Source organism: Takifugu flavidus, chromosome 1 (assembly GCF_003711565.1).
Source record: "Takifugu flavidus isolate HTHZ2018 chromosome 1, ASM371156v2, whole genome shotgun sequence".
Classification (NCBI taxonomy): domain Eukaryota; kingdom Metazoa; phylum Chordata; class Actinopteri; order Tetraodontiformes; family Tetraodontidae; genus Takifugu; species Takifugu flavidus.
Genome location: NC_079520.1, coordinates 22,098,164 through 22,120,975, shown reverse-complemented (window position 1 = coordinate 22,120,975; position 22,812 = coordinate 22,098,164). Strand labels below are relative to the sequence as shown.

Sequence of the window (22,812 nt, the reverse complement as noted above, 5' to 3'; positions counted from 1 at the left end):
GCTCCCCCTTGCAAGGTGAAAAGGTACTTCGAAGTCTGGTCTCAACTTGTGGTTAACTTTGTTGGTGCGCCTGCCTGAGTACACTTCTGAGGACTCCAGTAAGGATTTGATGACAGAGATCTAGACAGAGTGTCCAGTTTTGGATGGACATATTTCAGACCCTCAAAAATGATGAACTCTTCTCAGGGTGCCGTAAAATAGCTACCAGGCCCCCCTGCTGTGGAACCAGCTCCCTGTCCAGGTACGGGAGGCTGACTCCATCTCTACTTTTAAAATCAGGCTTAAAACCTACCTCTTTAAAAAAGCTTATTGTCATCAATTCTGTAGTCCCAGTTACTATCATAGACAGACAAATTATCATACTTAGGGGGTCGTCTAATTATTAGGTTCACATCTTAGTTATGCTGCTATAGGCTGAGGCTGCCAGGGTCCAGAAACATGATCACCTGACAGGCCTCTGTCACCCCACTGGGAAATGGTCTCCTCTCCTCTCCTCTCCTCTCCTCCTACCTATTCTATCCTCTGCCTGTCCTCCCCCCTTCTCCTCTCTCTCTACCCAGCCGGCCATCAGCAGGAGGGTTCCCCTACATGTGCCTGGTCCTGCTCAAGGCTTCCTGTTAAAGAGGAGTTTTTCCGTGCCACTATTGCTTGTTTGGGGTTAGGCCCTGGGATTCTGTAAAGCGCCTAGAAACAGTTTTGATTGTAAAACGTACCCTGTGGCACAGGTGTTGACACATCAGTAGCAAAAGTAAGCTAATCATCAGACTCCTCGCTCAGCAATACTCTTGGTTTATTTGCTACATAGAAGCGCAAAATTGGTAGTTTTACTGTACTGTAAATGTTTTCAATTACCGTATTTTCCGGACTATAAGCCGCTACTTTTTTCCTACACTTTGAACACTGCAGCTTATTCTACGTGCGGCTTATTTATGTATTTTTTCTATCGGCCGCTAGGGGCGCTAGAGCAGAAAAGTTACTGCCGCGTCACAGGTAGTGTTTGAAAAGAAAAGCAAAGGTAGTGTAGCGTGTTGGGGAGGGTCAGTGTGGGAATTTCCCAGCATGCTTTGTGGCAGTGTGTCTGTGGGTTCAGGTTGGTGTTAACCCTGTTTTTGTTCGTTGGAAATGTTATCTTTTGCAACTTTCAATGTTAGTGTTCTATTTATTGAGTTCTGGTTGTTGATGTATTTAATTACTGTTTTAATTACTGTTTGCACTTGCACACCATAGGCCAGGTTATGTGTGTGATTGAAGACGTCCCTTCGTTCATATGTCTTCTGTTCAGTGATTAAGAAAGTGACGCTTTACTACAATTGAACTGCCGAATAAGCTGGCAGAAGTCTGAGTTTTTCCACGAACTATGTTTCAATGCGGCTTATAGACAGGTGCGGCTTGTACAGCCTATAGGTAAAACATCTTTAGGAAGAGTAAATTGTTTGAAATTCCAAACATCAAATTCAAAGTCAGATTCTTGACCTTTTCTAGATGTGCACTCTGGAAAGAATAGGGCCTTTCCTTGCTTCAGAATGTCATCATACCCTAACTGAATGTCCATTGATACTCTTCTTGTCCCTCCATCTTGTTTTGTTCTGATCTGCTTCACAGAGCTTTTGTGGGCTTGGCACCTTGCTCAAGGAGGAGTCTGTAAAATACATGTATCACAATAATCATTACTTGATTTATTATTTTTTAAGGATATGCCAGACATGACATAAGGAAAGTGGAACTTGGAAGATAGAATTAAAAACAATAACCAGCCAAACAGATAAATATATATAAACATAGAAAGCAGACACAACAAAAGAACAATAATGAAAAAAGAACAGAACTGATGAAATGCATAGCCAAATTAAAACACAACACAACAAAAAGGTGTATAAGTTGTGCATGTTGGAGACTGGGCTGACAAGTGGAGGTTCTTGGTTTGAGCCTCAGGTGCCAGAACACCTTAGGAGCACTGCCATGGTACCCTTGAGCAAGATAGGGGACTCCCAAATGCTCACATTGGGCCCTGTTGTGAACTGGTGACTCATCTAGGGGTGGACCCTGCCTTTGGCCCATTGTGCGGCCTCCCTGTGACCCCTGAAATGAAGAAAGTGGTTAAGAAGATCGAGGAAAAAAAAACTGTACGTGAAAGTATTCTGTTGTGACCCATCCAACATCCTATGAGGGGCAAATACACTGAAAACTTGCAAACATGCTTTTACTTTTGTAAATTAACTTTTCGTAATTGAGAACAAACATGGATTTATTTATAGTACCTGACATGCTAAAAATGATGAGTCACCAGGTCTCCTGAAATGGTGTCAACGTTTGGTTTGTTGTTGGAAGGAGTGGAGGACTGCATTGTACGTGGGTGATAGGAAGTGCCTTAGCCCACCACCTCTGTTTAAAGATGGTTTTTCTAATTTGACATGGATGGCTTCCTTGACACCCCTCTCAAACCAGCGATTCTCTCTGGCTGGTAGCCGTACTTGGCTGTCTTAATTTAGGAGGATCCTCCTAAAACATGACATACCGGTGCTTAATAAATGAAGTAACTTAATATGTGACACAAAGACAAGCGTTCCTTTATATACTCAAACATACTATGATTTTGTGGGTTTGCATGACATTTATTGGGGACTCGTTAGCCTTTGTTCTTGAAAGTAATAGCGTTCTTATAGATATATTAACCAGGGAATGATTGAATTTATGTTGGGGTTATGATACTTAGCAATGCTTCAATTAATAATAATATTTAAGCATCTTATATGTATCACATTTGTTATGATAAGAAGTTTATAGTGCCTTTTATTCAAGAAATTAAATAAGAAATAAATAAGAAAATAAAGCAATTTTACTGAGCATAAACTCCCAAATATAAAAGGTTTCTGTCACCCTGCTGGTGTCGTGAAAGTTTTTGTCCTAAAAACACTCAAATCAATCTTTATTTATATAGCGTCTTATACAATCAAAATTGTTTCAAGGCGCTTTCCAGAATCCCAGGGCCTGACCCCAGACAAGCAACAGTGGCAAGGAAAAACTCCCCTTTAACAGGAAGAAACCTTGAGCAGGACCAGGCTCATGTAGGGGGACCCTCCTGCTGATGGCCGGCTGGGTAAAGAGAGAGGAGAAGGGGGAGGACAGGTAGAAGATAGGATAGGTAGGATAGGTAGGAGAGGAGAGGAGAGGGGAGGGGTAGAGGAGAGGAGAAGTAGAGTGAAGGGGAGGTAGAGGAGAGGAGAAGGAGGAGGAGGGGGAGAGGAGAGGAGAGGAGGAGGAGAGGAGAGGAGAGGAGAGGAGAGGAGGGGGAGAGGGAGAGGGAGAGGAGAGGCACAGAGCACAGAAACACACATAAAAAATATGATATACAATCACTTCAGCGGGGCCGGAGGTCATTATGCAGCTCCGAGGGCGGCGATACCTGTAAATAAGTAGGGGGGGGGGAGAAGCAGAAAAACTACACAAGAACTAGTCTGCTTGATGAGGAGAGGAAAGGAGAGGAGAGGAGAGGAAACCATGACCCAGTGGAGTGACAGAGGCCTGTCAGGTGATCATGTTTCCGGACCCCGGCAGCCTTGGCCTATAACAGCATAGCTAAGATGTGACCTAATGATTAGACGACCCCCTAAGTATGATAATTTGTCTGTCTATGATAGTAACTGGAACTACTGAATTAGTAACAATAAGCTTTTTCAAAGAGGTAGGTTTTGAGTCTGATCTTAAAAGTAGCGATGGAGTCAGCCTCCCGTACCTGGACAGGGAGCTGGTTCCATAGCAGGGGGGCCTGGTAGCTAAATGCTCAGCCCCCCATTCTACTCCTAGAAACTCTGGGAACCACAAGTAGACCAGCATTCTGAGAGCGGAGCGGTCTATTGGGCTGATAAGGTATCACTAGCTCCTCCAGGTAGCTAGGGCTCTGAGGACCTTGTAGGTCAAAAGAAGGGTTTTAAAAATTATTCTAAATTTTACGGGCAGCCAATGAAGCGACGCCAGTACAGGAGTTATGTGATCTCTTTTGTCAATACCTGTCAGAACTCTGGCTGCAGCATTTTGGATCAACTGGAGGCTTCTTAAAGAGTTGTTTGGACACCCTGATAATAAAGAGTTACAGTAGTCCAGCCTGGAAGTAACAAATGCATGGACTAACTTTTCAGCATCATGCCGCGTCAGCAGCTTCCTGATTTTTGTGATGTTCCTCAAGTGAAAAAAGGCACTTCTAGAGACTAATTTAATGTGTGAGTTGAAGGAGAGATTTTGATCAAAAGTTACTCCTAGATTCCTCACAGAGAGACTAGATGTTAATGAGATACAATCTAGAGTGATCATGTGATCTAATCTATCCCAGAGAGGTTCAGGACCAAACACCATGACCTCAGTTCTTCCTGGGTTAAGGAGGAGGAAATTTGAAGACATCCAGGACTTTATGTCTTTAAGACAGGTCTGGAGCTTCACTAACTTCTCTGTCTCCTCGGGTTTCATGGATAAATAGAGCTGAGTGTCATCAGCATAACAATGAAAATCTATCCCATGCTGCCGAATAATGTTCCCTAAGGGAAGCATGTACAATGTGAAGAGGATTGGTCCGAATACAGAACCTTGAGGAACTCCATGGCTAACCCTACTGTATGAGGAGGGAACACCATGGACATAAGCAAACTGGTATCTATCAGATAAGTATGATCTAAACCAGTCTAGTGCTGTCCCTTTAATCCCAATCACATGTTCCAGTCTATGTAACAGGATGCTGTGATCAACTGTATCAAAAGCAGCAGAGATCCAGCAGAACCAGCATAGAGACCAGTCCATGATCTGAAGCTATGAGAAGATCATTAGTGACTTTAAGAAGTGCTGTTTCTGTGCTGTGGTGAGCTCTAAAGCCTGACTGAAACATCTCAAACAGGCTGTTCCTCTGCAGGTGCTCCAGTAACTGAGTCACCACCACCTTCTCTAGAACTTTAGAGATAAAAGGAAGGTTGGATATTGGCCTATAATTTGCTAATACGTCAGGATCCAGTGATGGTTTTTTAAGCAACGGCTTAATCACTGCCACCTTGTAGGACCAGGGTACATAATGTTGGATCGCGATACCTTTCAAGTGTAGCTGCCGATCCGCGTGTTCTTTAAATGAACAATCCCCCTTTTGGCCTAGCCTAAGCTAGGCCAATACAAACAATTCATTGACAACTCCTCTTGATGTAATGAAGAATAATAGACGTTTAATCATGGTGCCATCTTCTTTAGATGTTCCTCGATCCGTCCAAGCGTTCTCTGTGAATTACCTGCTGGGGTACATTGATTCCAGTAATACCAGTGTTAGGGTTAATGTGTTAGGGTGTTAGTCTGTTAGGGTTAACAAGTAATGTTCGCTCTGCAACTTCAAAGTGGCCCGTCCACCTGTGCTCTGACCACTTTGCTTGATGACTCTCAGAAGAACCCACTCAGCTATCTGTGGAATTCCTGGGTCCTTACTGACTGGTTACCGAGGTTGCCTGTTTGGAGAGAACTGAGAGAGTCGTTTTTAGTTGAACAAAATAAAATCTACATTTCATAAAAGTGCTGGGCTGGCCTATGGATTGTAAATCTCTATTCTTAAAATGAGTTCCATTGTCAAATCTAATTTGTTTGGGAAACCATGTGCCGGATTAATCAAAAATTTAATAACGCTTTTTGCCTCTTCTGCTTTTACGGGAACCGCCTCTGGGTAGCCAGTGTATGCATCCACTGCCACCAAGAGGTATCGGAACCCATTGACTCGGTCTATTATATCGGTGAAATCTATAATTTTTCTTTGCCCTGCTATGGAAACTTGCCCTCATGTGGTCGAATTGTTGATTTTACATTAAAGTGTTTGCATATTGAACATTCCCTGATATAATTTTCTACAATGGCTGACAAGAATGGATGCCACCAATGTGTTAAATACCTCATCATTTGTGGTTTCCCGCAGTGTGTCAGGCCGTGGGCCTCTTCCAGAACGGCATCTACCAGACCGGGCGGGAGAACAGGTCTGCCGTCTGGGCCCCGCCAAATTCCTTCAACTTTCACAGCCCCCCTTTTCCTTCCAAACTGTTTCCTGTGGAGAAGCTTCTTCTTGATCACAACCAAGTCTTTCCCTGTCGTATCTTGGAAGCATTTCATGAACCGTTTTCTCTACCAACAACAAACTGTAACTTGGTTTATAACCTGCTGCCTTCCTTGCTGCCTGATCTGCCGCCTCATTACCTTTTCCCTCCAGAGAGTTCTCTTTGCTGTGACCTTTGCATTTTACAACTGCGACCTCCGCTGGTTCCACGAGTGCCTGTGTCAGTTGCCTCATCTCTACTTCATGTTTTATAGGTGAGCCTGATGCTGTGTTAAACCCAGCCCCCAACCATTGACAACGTTCTAAGTGAATCGCTCCCACTAGATACGCTGAATCTGTATTGATGGTCACTCTCTTTCCCTTTGATATTTCTAATGCTCTAATAACTGCCTTCAATTCTGCAAGTCGTGCTGACTCTTTACCTGTTATCTTTCCTGTTTCCACTTCCATTCCATTTTCTAACTATTGCCTAGGCAGCTTTCAGCCCCTCCTGTGGGTTTCTGAAACAACAGCTATCTGTGAATAGTATTTCATCTGGATCCTTTAACAGCTCCGCCTTGAGGTCTACTCTGATTCTTTCATCTTTCTTCACTTTCTTCTCACATCTGTGTGGTTCACCCTCTCCTATACCATCTGCCATATTTTATCCCTTCATGAGTGTATGTTATGTGTGGTGCCGTTAAAATCTTGTCCATCCTGGTCTGCCTAAGTGAGGTCAAGGTGAATGCTGCTGAGCTGACCAGTGATACCACACTATGTGTTGTAAGTACCGTCAGAGCGTAACCCATCACTAAATGTGCTGTTTTTTGTAAAAAAAAAAATTGCTACCCCTGCCACATGCCTTACACATGGTGGCTGCCTGTTTTCAATGGGGTCCAGCATTATCCTTGCATACATTAATACTTTCCTTTCACCCCCTTTTTTCTGAAAGAGAACACCATTTGCTGTATGTTCTCCTTCAGAAACATCCAAAAAGAAAGTATCCTTATAATCTGGAACTGCCAAATGTGCAGCTGTGGTGAATGCCTGTTTAAGTGCAATGAACGCTTTCTCTCCCTCAGTTGTCCATGTTAACCGGGCCGTCAAATTACGCATTCCCTGTTCATCCACCATTGTACGTAGGGGTGTAGACTTTTCTGAATATGCAGGAATGAAATGTCTACTATAGCCCAGAGCAAGACCCAGAAATGACAACATTTCCTTTACAGTCTCTCATACCAATCATTCTGTTCAGGAGTAAGGTCAACCTGCGCAGCCACACCTTCACACAAACACGGTGATGTAATCATCCAGAAATTTCCTTATAACTTTTCTCTAAACGCATCCTGATAGACCTCATTATTCCCACGGTACTCAATACGGGTTTATCGGAGCAAAATCTTGTTGCGGACCTAACTGATCCGGCTGCACCTGCCGAGAAAACCGCTGAACCATCTGTTTCTCTTCCTTTCGTTTATCATTAAGCTTTTTCCATGCCTCATCTAACTGCATTTTTAGGAGCTGTTCCGCGCGTGTCATCACCTCCTCTTTCTTTCCCTGTTGTTTAGCTTTAAATGTGTTGATGTGGTGAGAAAGATGTCTCTCTCCCCATACCATCCTCCACTGGAAGGTCTTCCATTTCCTAGTTTCTTTCACTGATTGTGGAAGTCCTAAAATTATGGCCTGACGGAATAAAGTGGTATGCAAATTATCTGAGCCAGGATGGCACCCTGTGGCACACATCCATTCCTCTTTACACCTCGTAAGGAACCCATGTGCCGACTCACTTTCCTCCCACTTAAATCTTAGATTCTGCATTGCTCCTGGTGATATTGGAAATACCTGTCTCATAGCTTCACCAACCCTGGCTGCACAAGGTCCGAAACGTGCAGCATTAGGTCTGTCTTTAATGCCTGCTGCTACTTCAACTTTATCCAAATCCCAGAGAGAGACTTGTCTCCCTAAAATTCCTCTAAAGTCTCCTATCGCCAGCTGCATGCTCTGTGTTAAGCTAAAAAGGCTAGACATCCACTTGCCGCCTCCCTCTGCGGGTGGGGGCATCTTATCCACTAAACAATTGATGTCTGTGATAGCAAACGGAACATATACTGGTTCCTGTCCTCCTCTTTTCTGTATCAGAGGGGCCTGTAGCTGCGGCATTCCTGAAACGGGCCCCTTACTCCGCGTGTGTATTCGTATTTGACCCGCCTCCTCATTATTTATGGCCCCTGTCAACGGTTCACCATACTCATACTCACTCTCTTCCCATAATTCTAATTCACAATTTCCCATACTTGAACCCTAATCCTTTTCATGTAATTCTGTCTGAGGATGAACATGCTCCTGAAGCTCCAATTCTCCAATAAATGTAGCCGGAATTTTGTATGTATCTATCTTATTCTCATTCTCCTCTTTATCACTGCCATAAATCAATCTTGCCTTCTCCTCCCTGCGGTCAGCCCTGGCAAATCCTCCTGAGGGATCAACTCTTTTTACTTGTTTTATTTGATTGCTAGGTGTTTTAAAAATATCTAATGTAGATTTCTGACTATCCTGTTTTTTAAATGTAGTTTGTTGCGAGGTTTTAGGGCGAACCACCTGAGCTTCCTGTCTAAATTCATTTTTTCCTAAGTTATCTTCAACCTCTTCCTGTCCCTGTTTCATCCTGCTGACCTGTCTCCAAAGTTCACACACTGTCTCACGTAACTCCTGCAGTTCTTCATCTCTGTCCACATCTAACTGACCACTGTTAATAGTCAAAACTGGCAATTGATATGGGGATGGGGAAGTAGTAGTAGGTAATGATGGATAAAGAGTGTCAGTGTCTGGTTTGGATCTTCTAATGAAGGCTTCTCTACATTGGGCACTCGTGTAACCCCCCTAGATCTGCAATAGTGCACCGCTGCACCTGCCACAGCCACAACATGTATCCTTCGACGCTTATCTTCTAACTCCTTACCCTGTTTTTTCCATGATTTTCCTGCTATAAAACCTAATTTTGGATTATCCAAATGATCTTGTAATCTAGTGTGAATTTCTGACTCCCACTTACACAATGCTTCAGCTAAATTAACCTTCACCTCTGGAGAGGGAAGTATCTTTTGCTTCTGAGCTTCCTTCCACAACTTTTTTATTGTATCCAATTCTCTTTCCCTGTCCTCTTCTTTCATGCCACTCACCACCTGATCAAGAGTCCACTTCCACTGTTCGTCCACAGACCGAGGATAGGGAGAACATTCTCCTTGATCCCAACACGATTTACCACATTCTAGTTTCATCTTTAACTATGCTCCCAAGTGAGATTGAATGTGAATGACTCCAACGGTCAACTCAATGCCTCAGTGAAACAAGCTTCTAGATCAAACGTCTTTGATCCGGTTCCACTCTGGGGGTTAATTCCCAAGGACAAAGAGCCTTTTAATTCACGTTCACTCTGGCACTTTTCCAACCCACACAAAAATACAAATCTCGGGCGTCGGGATTGTCCGTCCCGTCAACTGCGCCCCGAGTCCCAACCCAAATCTTTTTCATATACAGTGCACTGCATACAGCAATACAGCACTGTACTAGCTCCGGTTTACTCTAACCGTCTATTCCCTGTTTTTTCAACAGTACTTCCGGCCTCTAACCGTTCAACTTTACGGACTCTAACCGTTCAACTTTACGGACTCTAACCGTTCAAATTTACGGACTCTAACCGTACTTAGGGACTCTAACCGTTCAAATTTACGGACTCTAACCGTACTTAGGGACTCTAACCGTTCAAATTTACGGACTCTAACCGTACTTACTGCAGTCGTTTCAATATTTGCAATATTTGTATCTGGAATTTATAACTAGGACACTTCAATTGACAGTGACGACAATTTTTTGGAAATTGCCAATGTGCAGAACTTTTGATTAAACAGGTGTCTGCTTACCTTTTATTAGGGATCCCTTTGTCGTCAGTTGTCCTCCGAAGTGACCGTTGTTGAATTCTTTGCCTCAGATGACTTCTCTGTCTTCATCACGTCGGGGTCACCAAATTGTTGGATCGCGATACCTTTCAAGTGTAGCTGCCGATCCGCGTGTTCTTTAAATGAAGACTTCGAGAAGAAAAGAACCAATTTCAAAATGTATTTAACAATAGAACCAATTCCAGATACAAATATTACAGAGCTCCGGGCCAGTTCATAACCCTAGCAACAACAGAGTTAATTGTCAGGGCACGAAGTCTGACAACCTAACTATCCCTTGGCCCAGTCTTTTATAGTAACACACATGCAAATTCACAATGTTCATGCAATCCAATCCAGATCCCCTGCTGGGATGGCCTCGTCCTCTTCCTCCAGTCCCATTTGGTGTTGGTAGAGTTCTTCTTTTCCATTGTTTTCCCAGGTGGCCAGATCCCATTCTTCATGCAAATGTGATCATCATCAACCCCCCTGATGTCCTGTTTACAATGAGTGTTTGACACCCCCTGCCTGACTGGCTCCTGAGATAACAGTAGAACAAACAACAATCCTGCAAATGGAATGTCTCTGTTCTTTATTACATTTACCAATGAGTCTACCTTGCCTAACTTCTAAGAGAAGACAGAAACATATGGTGAAACACATAACAAGATAAAGACAATTCTCAACAATAACCTGACACTAAAGAACCATTGATCTGCTCCAGGATAGAACTGCCTATCAGTGGTAGAATATCCTTCAACAGGTGTGTTGGGATGGGATCTAAAAGACACGTGGTGGTCTTGGATTTCTGAATTAGCGATGACGCCTCAGAAAAATACTGTATATAGGGGTGAAGGAGTTTAAGGGCTCGTTGGAGAACCTGTATGTTCCCACAGTCGGCACATCTGGTGATGGTCCAGTTGTTGGGATAGCCTGGTTAGCTTTCTCTCTGATAGCTAGAACTTTATCAGTGAAGAAGCTCATGAAGTCTTCACCACTAAGGGAAGAAGGGATACGTGGATCTAAAACACTGTGACTCTTAGTTAATTTGGCCACAGTGCTGAAAAGAAACCTGGGGTTGCTCTTATTTTCCTCAATCAAAGAAGAAAAAAAAATAGTGTTCTAGCCTTGCGAAGGGCCTTTTTGTAACCTAATAGACAGTCTTGCCAGGCTACATGATAGCTGTCTATTTTACAAGAATGCCACTTCCTTTCCACTCTGGGTATGTTTCAGGAAGTAAGTTTATATTGCGCAATATGGAGACAACAAAACTCCAGTATAGGTCTACATCAGAAAAGCGCCTCCCCGAAGGGCAAGTTCAGACAGCATACAGTATATACTACAGTGAGCTCTCCTAAAAAAGTGACATTCCCAGCCTGATTGGGGAACTATTCCTGCCTGGCTGCCAAACATGCAGTGTCCATTTTCCGATGACTTCAGAGGCTCACAGCTCCTGCTGATCATTGCATGTTTCCCAGTAAATGAGCCTTTTGACATCAAGAATCTTTTTAAATAGCCAGGCACTTGTTGTCTATATGATAAACTCAACATGGTCCTGGAAGCTGGAGAATTCCTTAACACTGGCTCCGTTCCTCCCCTACTACACATTTTCTTGTGTTGTTTTTTGTCACCCCCCCCCCCCAACTCTGACTCTCTGTATCCATGCATCTATTGCAAACCCCATAGCTGTGCAATGACCTGCCGACCTCTGATCCCCACTGCCCAGATCAGCTCTAGTTTTGATTGTTCAATGTAATGAGTGTATTTGTGTGCAACCAAGTGATATAAATGGTTTGCATTGAAAGATAGAACATGGAGAATCAACCATCAATATTGTACATTGACTTCCTACTACTAAGTAGTGTCTAAGTCTTAAAGTTCATATTGGAAAAGGCTGATTCACACAGATATGTTGAACCAAAAAAGCTGGCAATTTTCATAGCTGCTGTGGACACACCACTGTACTTCTCTTTGTCCACAAGGCACCAAAAGTTTGGTGCAGACTGATGAGCTTTAAGGTTTATGTCATTTTGCAGCGTTAAGATTTCCATCTCTACATCAGTAGCGCTCAAACTGAACAAAGCACTGAGCTGCTCAGCAGTGGATGTCACGTCTACGTACATGAAAGGATTTGTAACAAATGACACGCATGGCTCAAGCTTCTCAAAGTCACAAAACCTGTCTTCAAATTCCTGTCCTAATCTGTTTATGACTTGGGAGTACTTTGTTACAACTTCATCTAAAGCTGCAGATGCAGAAACATTGTCTTTTAACACTGCCTGCACAGAAGGAAAATGCTGCATTTTTTTTCTTTCCACATGCGCAGAGAAAATGTTCATCTTAGCTTTAAATGCGTTTACTGCACTGATCATGTGAGCAACAGTTTTGTCTTTACCTTGCAGTTCCCGATTCAGATGGTTAAGCTTCTCAGTCAAAACAGTTAAAAATGCGAGGTCAAGTAACCACTCTGGATCCTCAAGCAGCGATACGTCTTCTCCCTTGAAAAGCATGAACTCTTTGACTTCACTCAGAAGTGACAAAAAACGCTGTAGAATCCGTCCCCTGCTGAGCCATCTTATTTCAGTGTGTAATAGCAAGTCGCCGTATTCAGCGGACAGCTCATCCAGCAGCATCTTAAACATTCTGTGTTGTTTTGCTTTGGAGTGGATGCTGTTTATGATCCTTAAGACAGGAGTCATCACGTGATCAAAGCCAGTCACTTTCGCACAAATCACCTGTTGATGAATGATGCAGTGGTAGTGCAGAAACGTTGGGAAGTCTGGATCATTCCTGCATTGTGCAATGAAGCCCGCATGCCGGCCCGTCATGGCTGGTGCCCCGTCTGTTGTTATTGATGCCAACTTATTTAATGGCACCTTTTTCTCTGCGAAGAAGTTTTTGACCGCGGTGTATTTGTCAACTCCCCGCGTTGTTGCCTTCAGTGGCAGGAGTGTCAGCAGTTCTTCTTTTGTAGAAAAATCATCAAACACCATTCGGATGAATATCATCAGCTGAGCCGTGCTGGCGCTGTCTACTGACTCGTCACATTGGATACTGAACCACCTGCACGCAGCAAGATCCCGTTCCACCTGCTCTGTCAAGTTCTCAGACAAAGATGACACTCGTCTTGCCATCGTACTTGCTCCAAGCTGGACATCGGAGAGCGCAGAGATGACTTCAGGACCATGTTTCTCATCTTTGAATAATGTATTAGCAACGAGCATCATAGTTTCTTTAAAAACCTCTCCATCCGAAAAGGTTTTCTTGTTCTTTATCAAAAAATGCGCAGCTCTAAACGAGGCTTCAGTGGCATTCTGTGATTTTTTCATCGGCTTCGTGAAAAAAGTCCGCTGTTTGTCTAAAGATGCCTTTAATCCATGATCTTTTTCTGTCCGTAATGCGCTGCCAGGTGGATAGTTGACATCAAAGTTTCCGTGGCAGGTTTTGAAGTGCCTTTCCACATTGTGCCGCTTTGGTACTGCAACAGTCGTCCCGCAAATAAGGCACAGACATTTATCTTTAAAGGACGTAAAAAAGAACTCTTCTTCCCAACCATCGTTAAAAACGTATGTCCTTTTTCGCTTTTCTGCCATGATTTTTTGGGCAAAAGCACAAGCAAGGTAACTCCTCATCACTTTGCGTGTTCAATGGGTCAGGAAAAGGCGGGGCGGCACCGCGTGACTGACCTTTGACTTAGAAAGACGCGAGTTTGGTATCAAATATTTCTAATTGAATTTTTAAATTATTTCTACTTGATTATTTTTTATTTTATATAACGTTAAAAGTGGCACAATATGAGCAATAATTAAAAATATGTGTATAACATTCATACTGAATTGAAATATGAGCCGTGCTATTTTTGGCGCATGCTTCGCGGGCGCCTTAAAGGGGTCCTGGGGGCGCCTTGTCGCCCGCGGGCACTGCGTTGGTGACCCCTGGTCTAAGAGTTGTGTCTGCATTTAAAGGCTTATTTAACCACTCATCTGATAATTGTCAATCTCCAGAGTTTAAAAAAAGTTCCCAATTAATAAGAACAAAGAAAAGTTGAGATTTAAGTTTATTAATTTCTGTATTATAGTTGTAATTACAAAATATGTGTTTTTCTTTGTGAGATAAATCTCACTTAAGTCAACAAGCCAGGAAGCCTCCATCCACTGGCAGAGTGACTCCGTTGGTCATCTTGCTCTTGTCACTCAGCAGGAATAAAATTGTATTGACCACATCCTCCACCTCTGTAGACATACACATCTCAGTGTAAGTGTTTAAAAAAAATAAAATAAATATATATATACATATATATATTTTTTTTAATCTGACCTGCAAAATGGCCAAGGGGGATACGGGATGTCATGGCACTGGCTTTTTCAGGTTCGCTCCAAGCCAAACGGCCCATCTCTGTCATTACCACTGTGGGATTCACGCTGTTCACGCGTATCTGACAGACCACAACATAACACTGATGCTGCTTCAAGCTTGACTGCTACTGGCTCCAGCTTAACAACCTAACTATGAATACATTTTATTATGTGTATTATAATGTGTGACTGACAAATTATTATTTATTATTTGTTGACCAAATATAAGACTTAACAAATAGGCCAAACCATATCAGAGAACAACTTCTCTCATATTCCTTGATATAAATGTTCTCTATGGGAATGGGTGACATCACCTTGTGGGGACCAAGCTCTAGAGCCATCATTTTTGTGAGCATGTCCAGTGCTGCTTTGGTGGCACCTGACCAAAAAAAATAAAGACACAAGACAGCCAAGATTTAAAAAGAACAAATATTTTGAATACACAATACTGCAGAAGAACAATGTAAACAAATGATTTTAGAATTTATTGCACATACTGTATATGAACAAAACAGCTACGACTTGACTAATGAAACAGGTAAAAGTAATAGATAAACTTGAGAATCAGACTCATGAAGTAATTTTTCTTACAGTATATGGTGTGATCTCTGAGGGCACACTGGGATGCTTGGCTTGACACATTGACAATGGAGCCTCCTGAACCCCTGGCAATCATACCATGAGCCACAATCTGACCACAGAGACAAAGAACTCTTTACTGAAATAATTAATTCCTGTATATTCATCCATTCTCTTTTTTAAAAAGTACATTTTTTAACATAGTGTTTACCAGAACCAAAATCTCACTCACTCACTCACTCACTCACTCACTCACTCACTCACTCACTCACTCACTCACTCACCCCTAGAGCATTGACTATTTTACTTTACTGTACCTGAGAGACATGCAGTGCTGCTTTCACATTCACATTGAATAGTCTGCAGGTACAAGAATGAAATAGGTTGTAATATGTTTTTCGCATTTAGCTGTTTTTAACAGGACCATGTACTTTGTCTCACTTGTCAAACTGCTCAGGTGTGACCTCCAGAAATGGCTGAAGGCTGGTACAGGCAGCACTGTTGACCAAAAGATCAATGGATCCTATATGTTGCAGTGCTGCCTCAGTAGCTTCCCAATCTGCCAGGTCTACACACAAGGAGGTGATAGACGGACACTGTCCACAAACGCAAATATCCAAGGCAGACCACCGAAGAACAAAAAGGTATGATAGATCAAATAGATTTAAATGAGAAAAATATATCATATAGTTCAATATTAAAATGTTTAAGCCTAAATATCTTTAAGTGATGATCAACAAAAAAGAATATTTATATTTTTACAAGATAAATGTGTTGTTCAAAACAGTATTTTCATTAGCTTTTTTATGATGGATATAAAATAGTCTACACACTTTGTCATCTGACAAATGCTACTATTCTATTGCTTTTTATAATATCTCTGGGCTACATGCAGTAATTACCATTCGTATACAGTGGTTTTCTTCTGATGAAGAAGTAAATTGTGACATTATTCTGAGTAATTACAAAAACTTGGGGCACAAAGCATGATCTTGAAAAGTTGAAAATAATTAATCTACCCCTCCTGGGCTACCACCTTATCGTGGTGGAGGGGTTTCCGTGTCCCAATGATCCTAGGAGCTCTGTTGTCTGGGGTTTTATGCCCCTGGTAGGTTCACCCATGGCAAACAGGTCCTAGGGGAGGGATCAGACAAAGTGTAGCCCAGGACCCCCTAATGACGAGCAATATTACTGGTTCCAAGTTTCCCTTGCCCGGACGCAGGTCACCGGGGCCCCCTCCTGGAGCCAGGCCTGGGGGCGGGGCACGTTGGTAAGCGCCTGGTGGCCCATGGAGTCCGGCAGGGCACAGCTCAAACATGGGATCCCCTTCCCGTGGGTTCACCACCTGCAGGGGGAGCCATGGGTGTCGGGTGCATTGTGTGTTGGGTGGCGGCCGAAGGCAGGGACCTCGGCGGTCTGATTCCCGGCTGCAGAAACTAGCTCTAGGGACGTGGAATGTCACCTCTCTGATGGGAAGGAAGCCTGAGCTGGTGTGCGAGGTTGAGAAGTTCCGACTATTCGGCCTCACCTCGACGCATAGCAAGGGCTCTGGATCCAGTCTACTCAAGAGGGGTTGGACTCTCTACCACTCTGGAGTTGCCAACAACGGGCAGGGGTGGCAATCTTCGTTGCGTCCCAGATCAGTGCCTGTATATTGGAGTTTACCCCGGTGAATGACAGGGTAGCCTTCCTTCACCTTCGGGGGGGGGACGAATCCTGACTGTTGCTTGTGCCTATGGCCCCAAACAGCAGTTCAGTGTAGCCACCTTTTTTGGAGTCCTTAGAGGGAATGCTGGAGATTGCTCCTGCTGGGGGTTCCCTCTTCCTCCTGGGTGACTTCAATGCTCACGTTGGCAGCAACAGTGAGACCTGGAGAGGTGTGATTGGGAAGATTGCCCCCACCCGATCTGAGCCGGAGTGGTGTTCTGCTGTGGGACTTCTGTGTTCATATCAGATTGTCCATAATGAACACCTTGTTCAGGCATAAAGGCGTCCACATGTACACTTAGCACCAGGACGCCTTAGGTGTGATCGACTTTGTGGTCGTGTCATCGGATTTACGGCCGCATGTTCTGGACACCCGGGTGAAGAGAGGGGCAGAGCTGTCAACTGATTACCACCTGGTGGTGAGTTGGCTCCGATGGTGGGGAAAGATGCCGGACAGACCCGGCAGACCCAAACGTATTGTGAGGGTCGTCTGGGAACGCCTAGCAGAGTCGCCTGTAAGAAGAAGAGATTCAAGTCACACCTCCGGGAGAGCTTTGACCATGTCCCGGGGAAGACGGGGGACATTGAGTCCGAGTGGACCATGTTCCGTGCCTCCATTGTTGAAGCGGCTGACCGGTGCTGTGGTGGTTAGTGCCTGTCGTGGCGGCAATGCCCTGGTGGACACCAGTGGTGAGGGATGCCGTCAGGCTGAAGAAGGAGTCGTATCAGGCCTTACTGGCCTGTGGGACTCCTGAGGCAGCAGATAGGTACTGGCAGGCCAAGTGGAGTGCAGCTATGGCAGTTGCCAAGCCAAAGACCCGGGCATGGGAAGAGTTCGATGAGGCCATGGAGAACGACTTCCGGACGGCTTCGAAAAGGTTCTGGACCACCATCCGGCGTCTGAGGAAGGGGAAGCAGTGCACTGTCAACACTGTGTATAGTGGCGATGGTGTGCTAGTGACCTCAACTCAGGATGTTGTGGATCGGTGGAAGGAATACTTCGAGGACCTCCTCAATCCCACCAACGCGCCTTCCAGTGAGGAAGCAGGGCATGGGGACAGGCTCTTATACCTCCGGGGCTGAAGTTGCCGAGGTAGTCAAAAAACTCCTCAGTGGCAAGGCCCCGGGGGTGGATGAGATCCGCCCAGAGTTCCTTAAGGCTCTGGATGTTGTAGGGCTGTCGTGGTTGACTTGACTCTGCAACATCGCGTAGAAAGGGTGACCGGTCTGCCAGGAGTGTGAGGAATGTGAGCCCCCCTATAGTTGGAACACACCCTCCGGTCCCCCTTCTCAAAAAGGGGATCACACTCCTCAGCCTCCCTGGCAAGGTCTATTCAGGGGTACTGGAGAGAAGGGTCCGCCGGATAGTCGAACCTCAGATTCAGGAGAGGTTTTTTCAGGTTAATTTGGTTTTTGTCCTGGGCGTGGAACGGTGGACCAGCTCTACACCTTCAACAGGGTCTTCGAGGGTGCATGGGAGTTTACCCAACCAGTCCACATGTGTTTTGTGGACTTGTAGAAGGCATTCGACTGTGTCCCTCAGGGGTCCTGTGGGGGGTCCTCCGAGAGTATGGGGTGTCGGGCCCCCCGATACGGGCCGTCCGCTCCCTGTACGATCGGTGTCAGAGTTTGGTCCGCATTGCTGGCAGCAAGTCGAACTTGTTTCCAGTGAGCGTTGGTCTCCGCCAGGGCTGCCCTTTGTCACCAATTCTGTTTATAACTTTTATGGACAGAATTTCTCGGCGCAGTCATGGTGTTGGGGGGGTTTGGGGACCTCAGGATCAGGTGTCTGCTCTTTGCAGTTGATGTGGTCCTGTTGGCGTCATTGGCCTGTGACCTCCAACTATCGCTGGATCGGTTCGCCGCTGAGTGTGTAGCGGCTGAGATGAGAATCAGAACCTCCAAATCCAAGGCCATGGTTCTCAGTCTGGAGTGCCTTCTCCGGGTCACGGAGGAGATCCTGCCCCAAGTGGAGGAGTTCAAGTACCTCGGGGTCTTGTTCACGGGTGAGGGAAGAATGGAGCAGGAGATCAACAGGTGAATCAGTGCGGCATCAGCAGTAATGCGGACTCTGCATCGGTCCGTTGTGGTGAAGAGAGAGCTGAGCCAAAAGGTGAAGCTCTCGATTTACCGCTCGATCTTCTTTCCTACTCTCACCTATGGTCATGAGCTTTGGGTAATGACTGAAAGAACAAGATCACGGGTAAAAGCGGCCGAAATGAGGGTGTCTGTGCTCTCCCTTAGAGATAGGGTGAGAAGCTCTGCCATCCGGGAGGAGCTTGGAGAAGAGTCGCAGCTCCTCTGTGTTGAGAGGAACCAGATAAGGTGACTTGGGCATCTAGTCAGGATGCCCCCTGGACGCCTCCTTGGTGAGGTGTTCAGGGCATATCCCTCTGGTAGGAGGCCCCCGGGAAGACCCAGGACATAAACCCAATAGAACACCTCTGGGACATTATGTTTAGGTCCATCCGGCACTGCCAGGTTGATTCTCAGTCCGGGAGCTCAGTGATGCCCCGGTCCAGATCTGGGAGGAGATCCCCCAGGACACCATTCCTCGTCTCATTAGGAGCATGCTCCAACGTTGTCAGGCATGCGTTCAAGCACATGGGGGCCACACAAACTACTGAGAATCATTTTGAGTTGCTACAATGACATTTTGGCAAAATGGACCAGTCTGCTGCATCATTTTTTCACTTTCATTTTTGGGGTGTCTTTGATTCCCCCCCCCCCCCCCACCCCCCCCCCCCCCCCCATCCTCTATAGGGCAATCATTTTCATTTCTATCAAATTATGTCGCCTCATTTTGTTACTAATACATCACCTACTTTTTATCAGGAAAGATATTCAAGAACACTTTTCCCCCTGTTTAGATCTTATGTGTTTTCGAAGTGTTCCGCTAATTTTTTTGAGAAGTGTATTTTCTATTCTTATTTCAATTTTTTGTATTATTTTATTATTATTAATTTTTGTTCTATTTCTATCCTTGCATTCCTGAATGTCTTTTCCTGTGTGTTTTTGCTGCTGTTGCTCTGTAAATTTCCTCGTTGTGGGAAAAAAATAGAGATCTGAATCTGAATATCTTCTTTGCCAGGATATAAATTTAGTGGTAAGTGAGTTTACTGCACAAAGTCAAGCTCTAACATTGCACAAATTAAATTTTACGGTTCAAAGCTGATACAGATGTGAACCACAGAAAATAAAGAAGCAGGGGGGATCAATTTACATGTTGATAAAGATAGATATCATAACTTTTAATTATATCTTTAATCTCGATATCATTAGTGCCACAGTTGGCACAATTGTTTGGTTGGTCAATGGTCACTGTATATTCTCTCTGGGTTTTACAATTGTCCCTGGTGTTAAAAAATAATTTTAAAAAAATGGGAAAAAAGAGAATCTGTGCTAATAAACTAATGGTAAAAATGAAAAGAACAACGCAGTTATGGTGGTAGTGGCATGGCTCATATCAACATTAAATACAGGATAGGCACACGGTCACAGTTACATAGCAATAATAGGGTTACCTCCAGCAACAAACTGTTCAGGTCAGCTTGTGAACGTGTGACTGCCACAACTTTTGCCCCACAGTGAGCCAGGGCCAGAGTTGTGGCCCTGCCAATACCTGAATGATAGAACATCCCTAAATATAAAGAAGCACAACAATTCCACATCTTAAACTTCACAAATAAACCCCACTGAATGGATGTCAAGACCTGGACAATCAAATGTTAAAAATGATTGAGTGTACTTATATCGGTTCCGTATTGCTGGTTGCTAAATGCTTCAATCCAAGGCAACAGGAAGACGTTTAATCACTAATCTAAAATACTTCGTATGTTCTATAATACTGGTTATAGCGTCAAGATGATAAACAGCGACTTGTTAACATTTAGGAGTGTAAAGAGATATAAAAAAAAGTATTGAGGAATGATTAAACAAATAAACAACCCTCTCGTGCTTCATTACAATGCGGTTCGTTCAAAGGTTATAGGCTGTTGTAGTTACCTTTTCCTGCTCCAGTGACCATGGCTCGATAACCCGCAAACGATATCTCCATCTCTGAGAACTTAGATAAACTGTAGACTGGTTGATACACACGAGATCAGTCAATATACCATAATTTACGGCGAATCTAGCAATAAATGTAGTGCTATTTTTCCGACCAGTTGCATATTTGTCTGTCAATGGCAATGATTTACACTTACACGTTTCAGTATCGAAACATAGATATTTTTACAGCAGACGTAGACGAGACCATCAACCAATACTCACTCGACTCGAAGCTCCAGCGTTCTTTCCTGCCTTCTGATTCTACCTCCAGACTGCTCAGTCTGGGAGGCTGCCCAAGCTCCACCCTCACCGACAACGAATCAAATTGAGAGCTTCTTCTTCTTTTTGTTTGTTTTTAACGGCAGTTGGCATACATATTGTTGCACTACTTCCACCCTCTGGTCGTCTATATCATTAAACCCTCCTTTTCACTTGTCCAGGTCAGAAATTTAAAACCTCCCTTTTCCCGCCTGAACTCTCCACCTAACTCAAAATTCTCATCCCCATCCACCATTCCCATTTCCCTCAGTCCATCCATCATCAGTTTCCTTTCCTTGCTATACTGCCTGCAATCTGAGACGGATTTCCGGTAACGTATTGTGTCACTTCCTGTCTTCTCAATCGTTCATTGGTTGCACTGTGCACCGTGTATTGGATTCACTTTACTTAAAATTGAATACTTGGGACATTCTAGTCACCTGATAACAAAAGTGAGAAATAACCCATATTAAACAAATACAGGGCTCCGCCAATTATTAGCATTAGCATGGCCTCACCGTCTGTTTCACCCGGTCTCTTTGTCTGTTCAGTGTGTGAAATATTCAGTTATTCCCCTGCCTCCCTTAGTGAATGGAATAGGTGCAGCAAGTGTAAATCATTAATGGCTCTGGAGGCGAGAATTAGTGAGGTTGAGACGCGGTTCCGCAGCTTGGAGTTAGCTGGAGTTGCGTCAGGTAGCCAGGAGAAGCTAGCTGCTGCGGAGCTGCCTAGCGTAGCTACAGCTAGCGGTCCCCCGGCAGCAGTCGAGCAGCCGGCTAGCTAGGGCGACTGGGTGAAGGTTCGTAGGAAGCGTAGCCCAAACCAAAGGCCCACGGTTCACCACCACCCGCTTCCCGTGGCTAATCGTTTTTCCCCACTCGGCGACACACCCGCTGAGAAACTGACCCTGGTAATTGGCGACTCTGTTTTGCGCAGTGGTGGGTCATCAGGGCCTGCAAGGCCTTCTCTGCTGGCCTAAAAATATCTGAATCACAGACTGATGTTAATTATATTTTCAAAATATAATTAACATCAGTCTGTGATTCATGGACAAAATATTATTTTGTCCATGAATATGTATTAAATAATTCCAAATGGTCTGTCCGCTTCCTTTCATTGCTAGCCCCCTGGTTACACTGCTTCCAGACGTGTATGTTCATATTCAAGCATTTAACGAATCACATTTCAGCCACTATTTGTTACCAGGGTCAAAGAAATCTTCCTGGAGGCCTTCACAATCAGTTCTGCGGGCCCCGTAGCATAAAAAAAATGTCGATCAAACTGTTGCTTCAACCAATCAGATTTTGAGAGCGACACCAAGGCCTTCTAGCAGGCGTAAAAAACGTCAGCGTATTCACACGCTTTGATTGGACAGTCAGAGAGTGTACTAGCCAGAGCTAGCAAACTGCATCTGTAGGGAGCTGCACAAGCAAAGATATTGTTGTGTTGATTTAATAGCTGTTTTGTCAACCCACAATGGCTGAAGTAGGAGAAGAAATGGATTTGGTCGCAGATTTACTGTCAAAGCCATTTTCAAGAGGGACTTTTCAAGAAAAGCTGGACATTATTAAGCAAGGTCGGGCAACTCCGAAGCTAGCAAGCCTGTCACAACCGGGAAAAGGATTTGTCCGCCACTTTCAGTCCACTAACCAGTGATGAGATGTTTAGCCGCATGTCATCGCTTCGTCGCTGGCTGTCACGGTGGTGCCCCGAAAACCAGGTGGCCTTTATAGACAATTGGAGCACTTTTTGGGGAAAACCTGGTCTGATTAGGAGAGACGGTGTCCATCCCACATGGGATGGTGCCTCTCTCATTTCTAGTAATTTGGCTAATTTTATTAGACCCAAAGTGACCTGACAATCCAGGGTCCAGACCAGGATG

At 44.4% G+C, this 22,812-nt stretch overlaps 1 protein-coding gene across 8 annotated transcripts; it reads right to left on the bottom strand.

Annotated features, from left to right (window-relative positions):
- Window positions 1-1,655: 1,655 nt before the first annotated feature.
- dcxr (dicarbonyl/L-xylulose reductase) lies at window positions 1,656-21,229 on the bottom strand. Of its 8 annotated transcripts, none has more exons than XM_057056967.1 (9): window positions 20,895-21,229; window positions 20,628-20,705; window positions 20,147-20,262; window positions 15,357-15,511; window positions 15,233-15,275; window positions 14,928-15,027; window positions 14,651-14,715; window positions 14,296-14,413; window positions 1,656-2,079 (listed from the first exon to the last, which is right to left on the bottom strand). In XM_057056967.1, exons 2-9 carry the CDS (start codon window positions 20,677-20,679, stop codon window positions 2,027-2,029), a joined length of 702 nt encoding a protein of 233 aa, XP_056912947.1. In that variant the 5' UTR covers window positions 20,680-20,705; window positions 20,895-21,229; the 3' UTR covers window positions 1,656-2,026. The 8 variants fall into 8 exon arrangements, 7 of the variants coding, with proteins under 7 accessions (XP_056912947.1, XP_056912889.1, XP_056912909.1 ...); XM_057056929.1 differs by lacking the exon at window positions 1,656-2,079 and adding an exon at window positions 14,023-14,210 and having other exon boundaries at window positions 20,828-21,217; XM_057056919.1 differs by lacking the exon at window positions 1,656-2,079 and adding an exon at window positions 14,023-14,210 and having other exon boundaries at window positions 20,895-21,216.
- Window positions 21,230-22,812: the final 1,583 nt, after the last annotated feature.

Coding starts and splice junctions, on each gene's coding strand:
- dcxr (XM_057056909.1), bottom strand. CDS start 13,610: ATGAGGAGTTACCTTGCTTGTGCTTTTGCCCAAAAAATCATGGCAGAA. Junction 2,080..12,713: donor ACTGCATCATTCATCAACAG/GTGATTTGTGCG, acceptor TCTTCATTTCAG/GGGTCACAGGGAGGCCGCAC.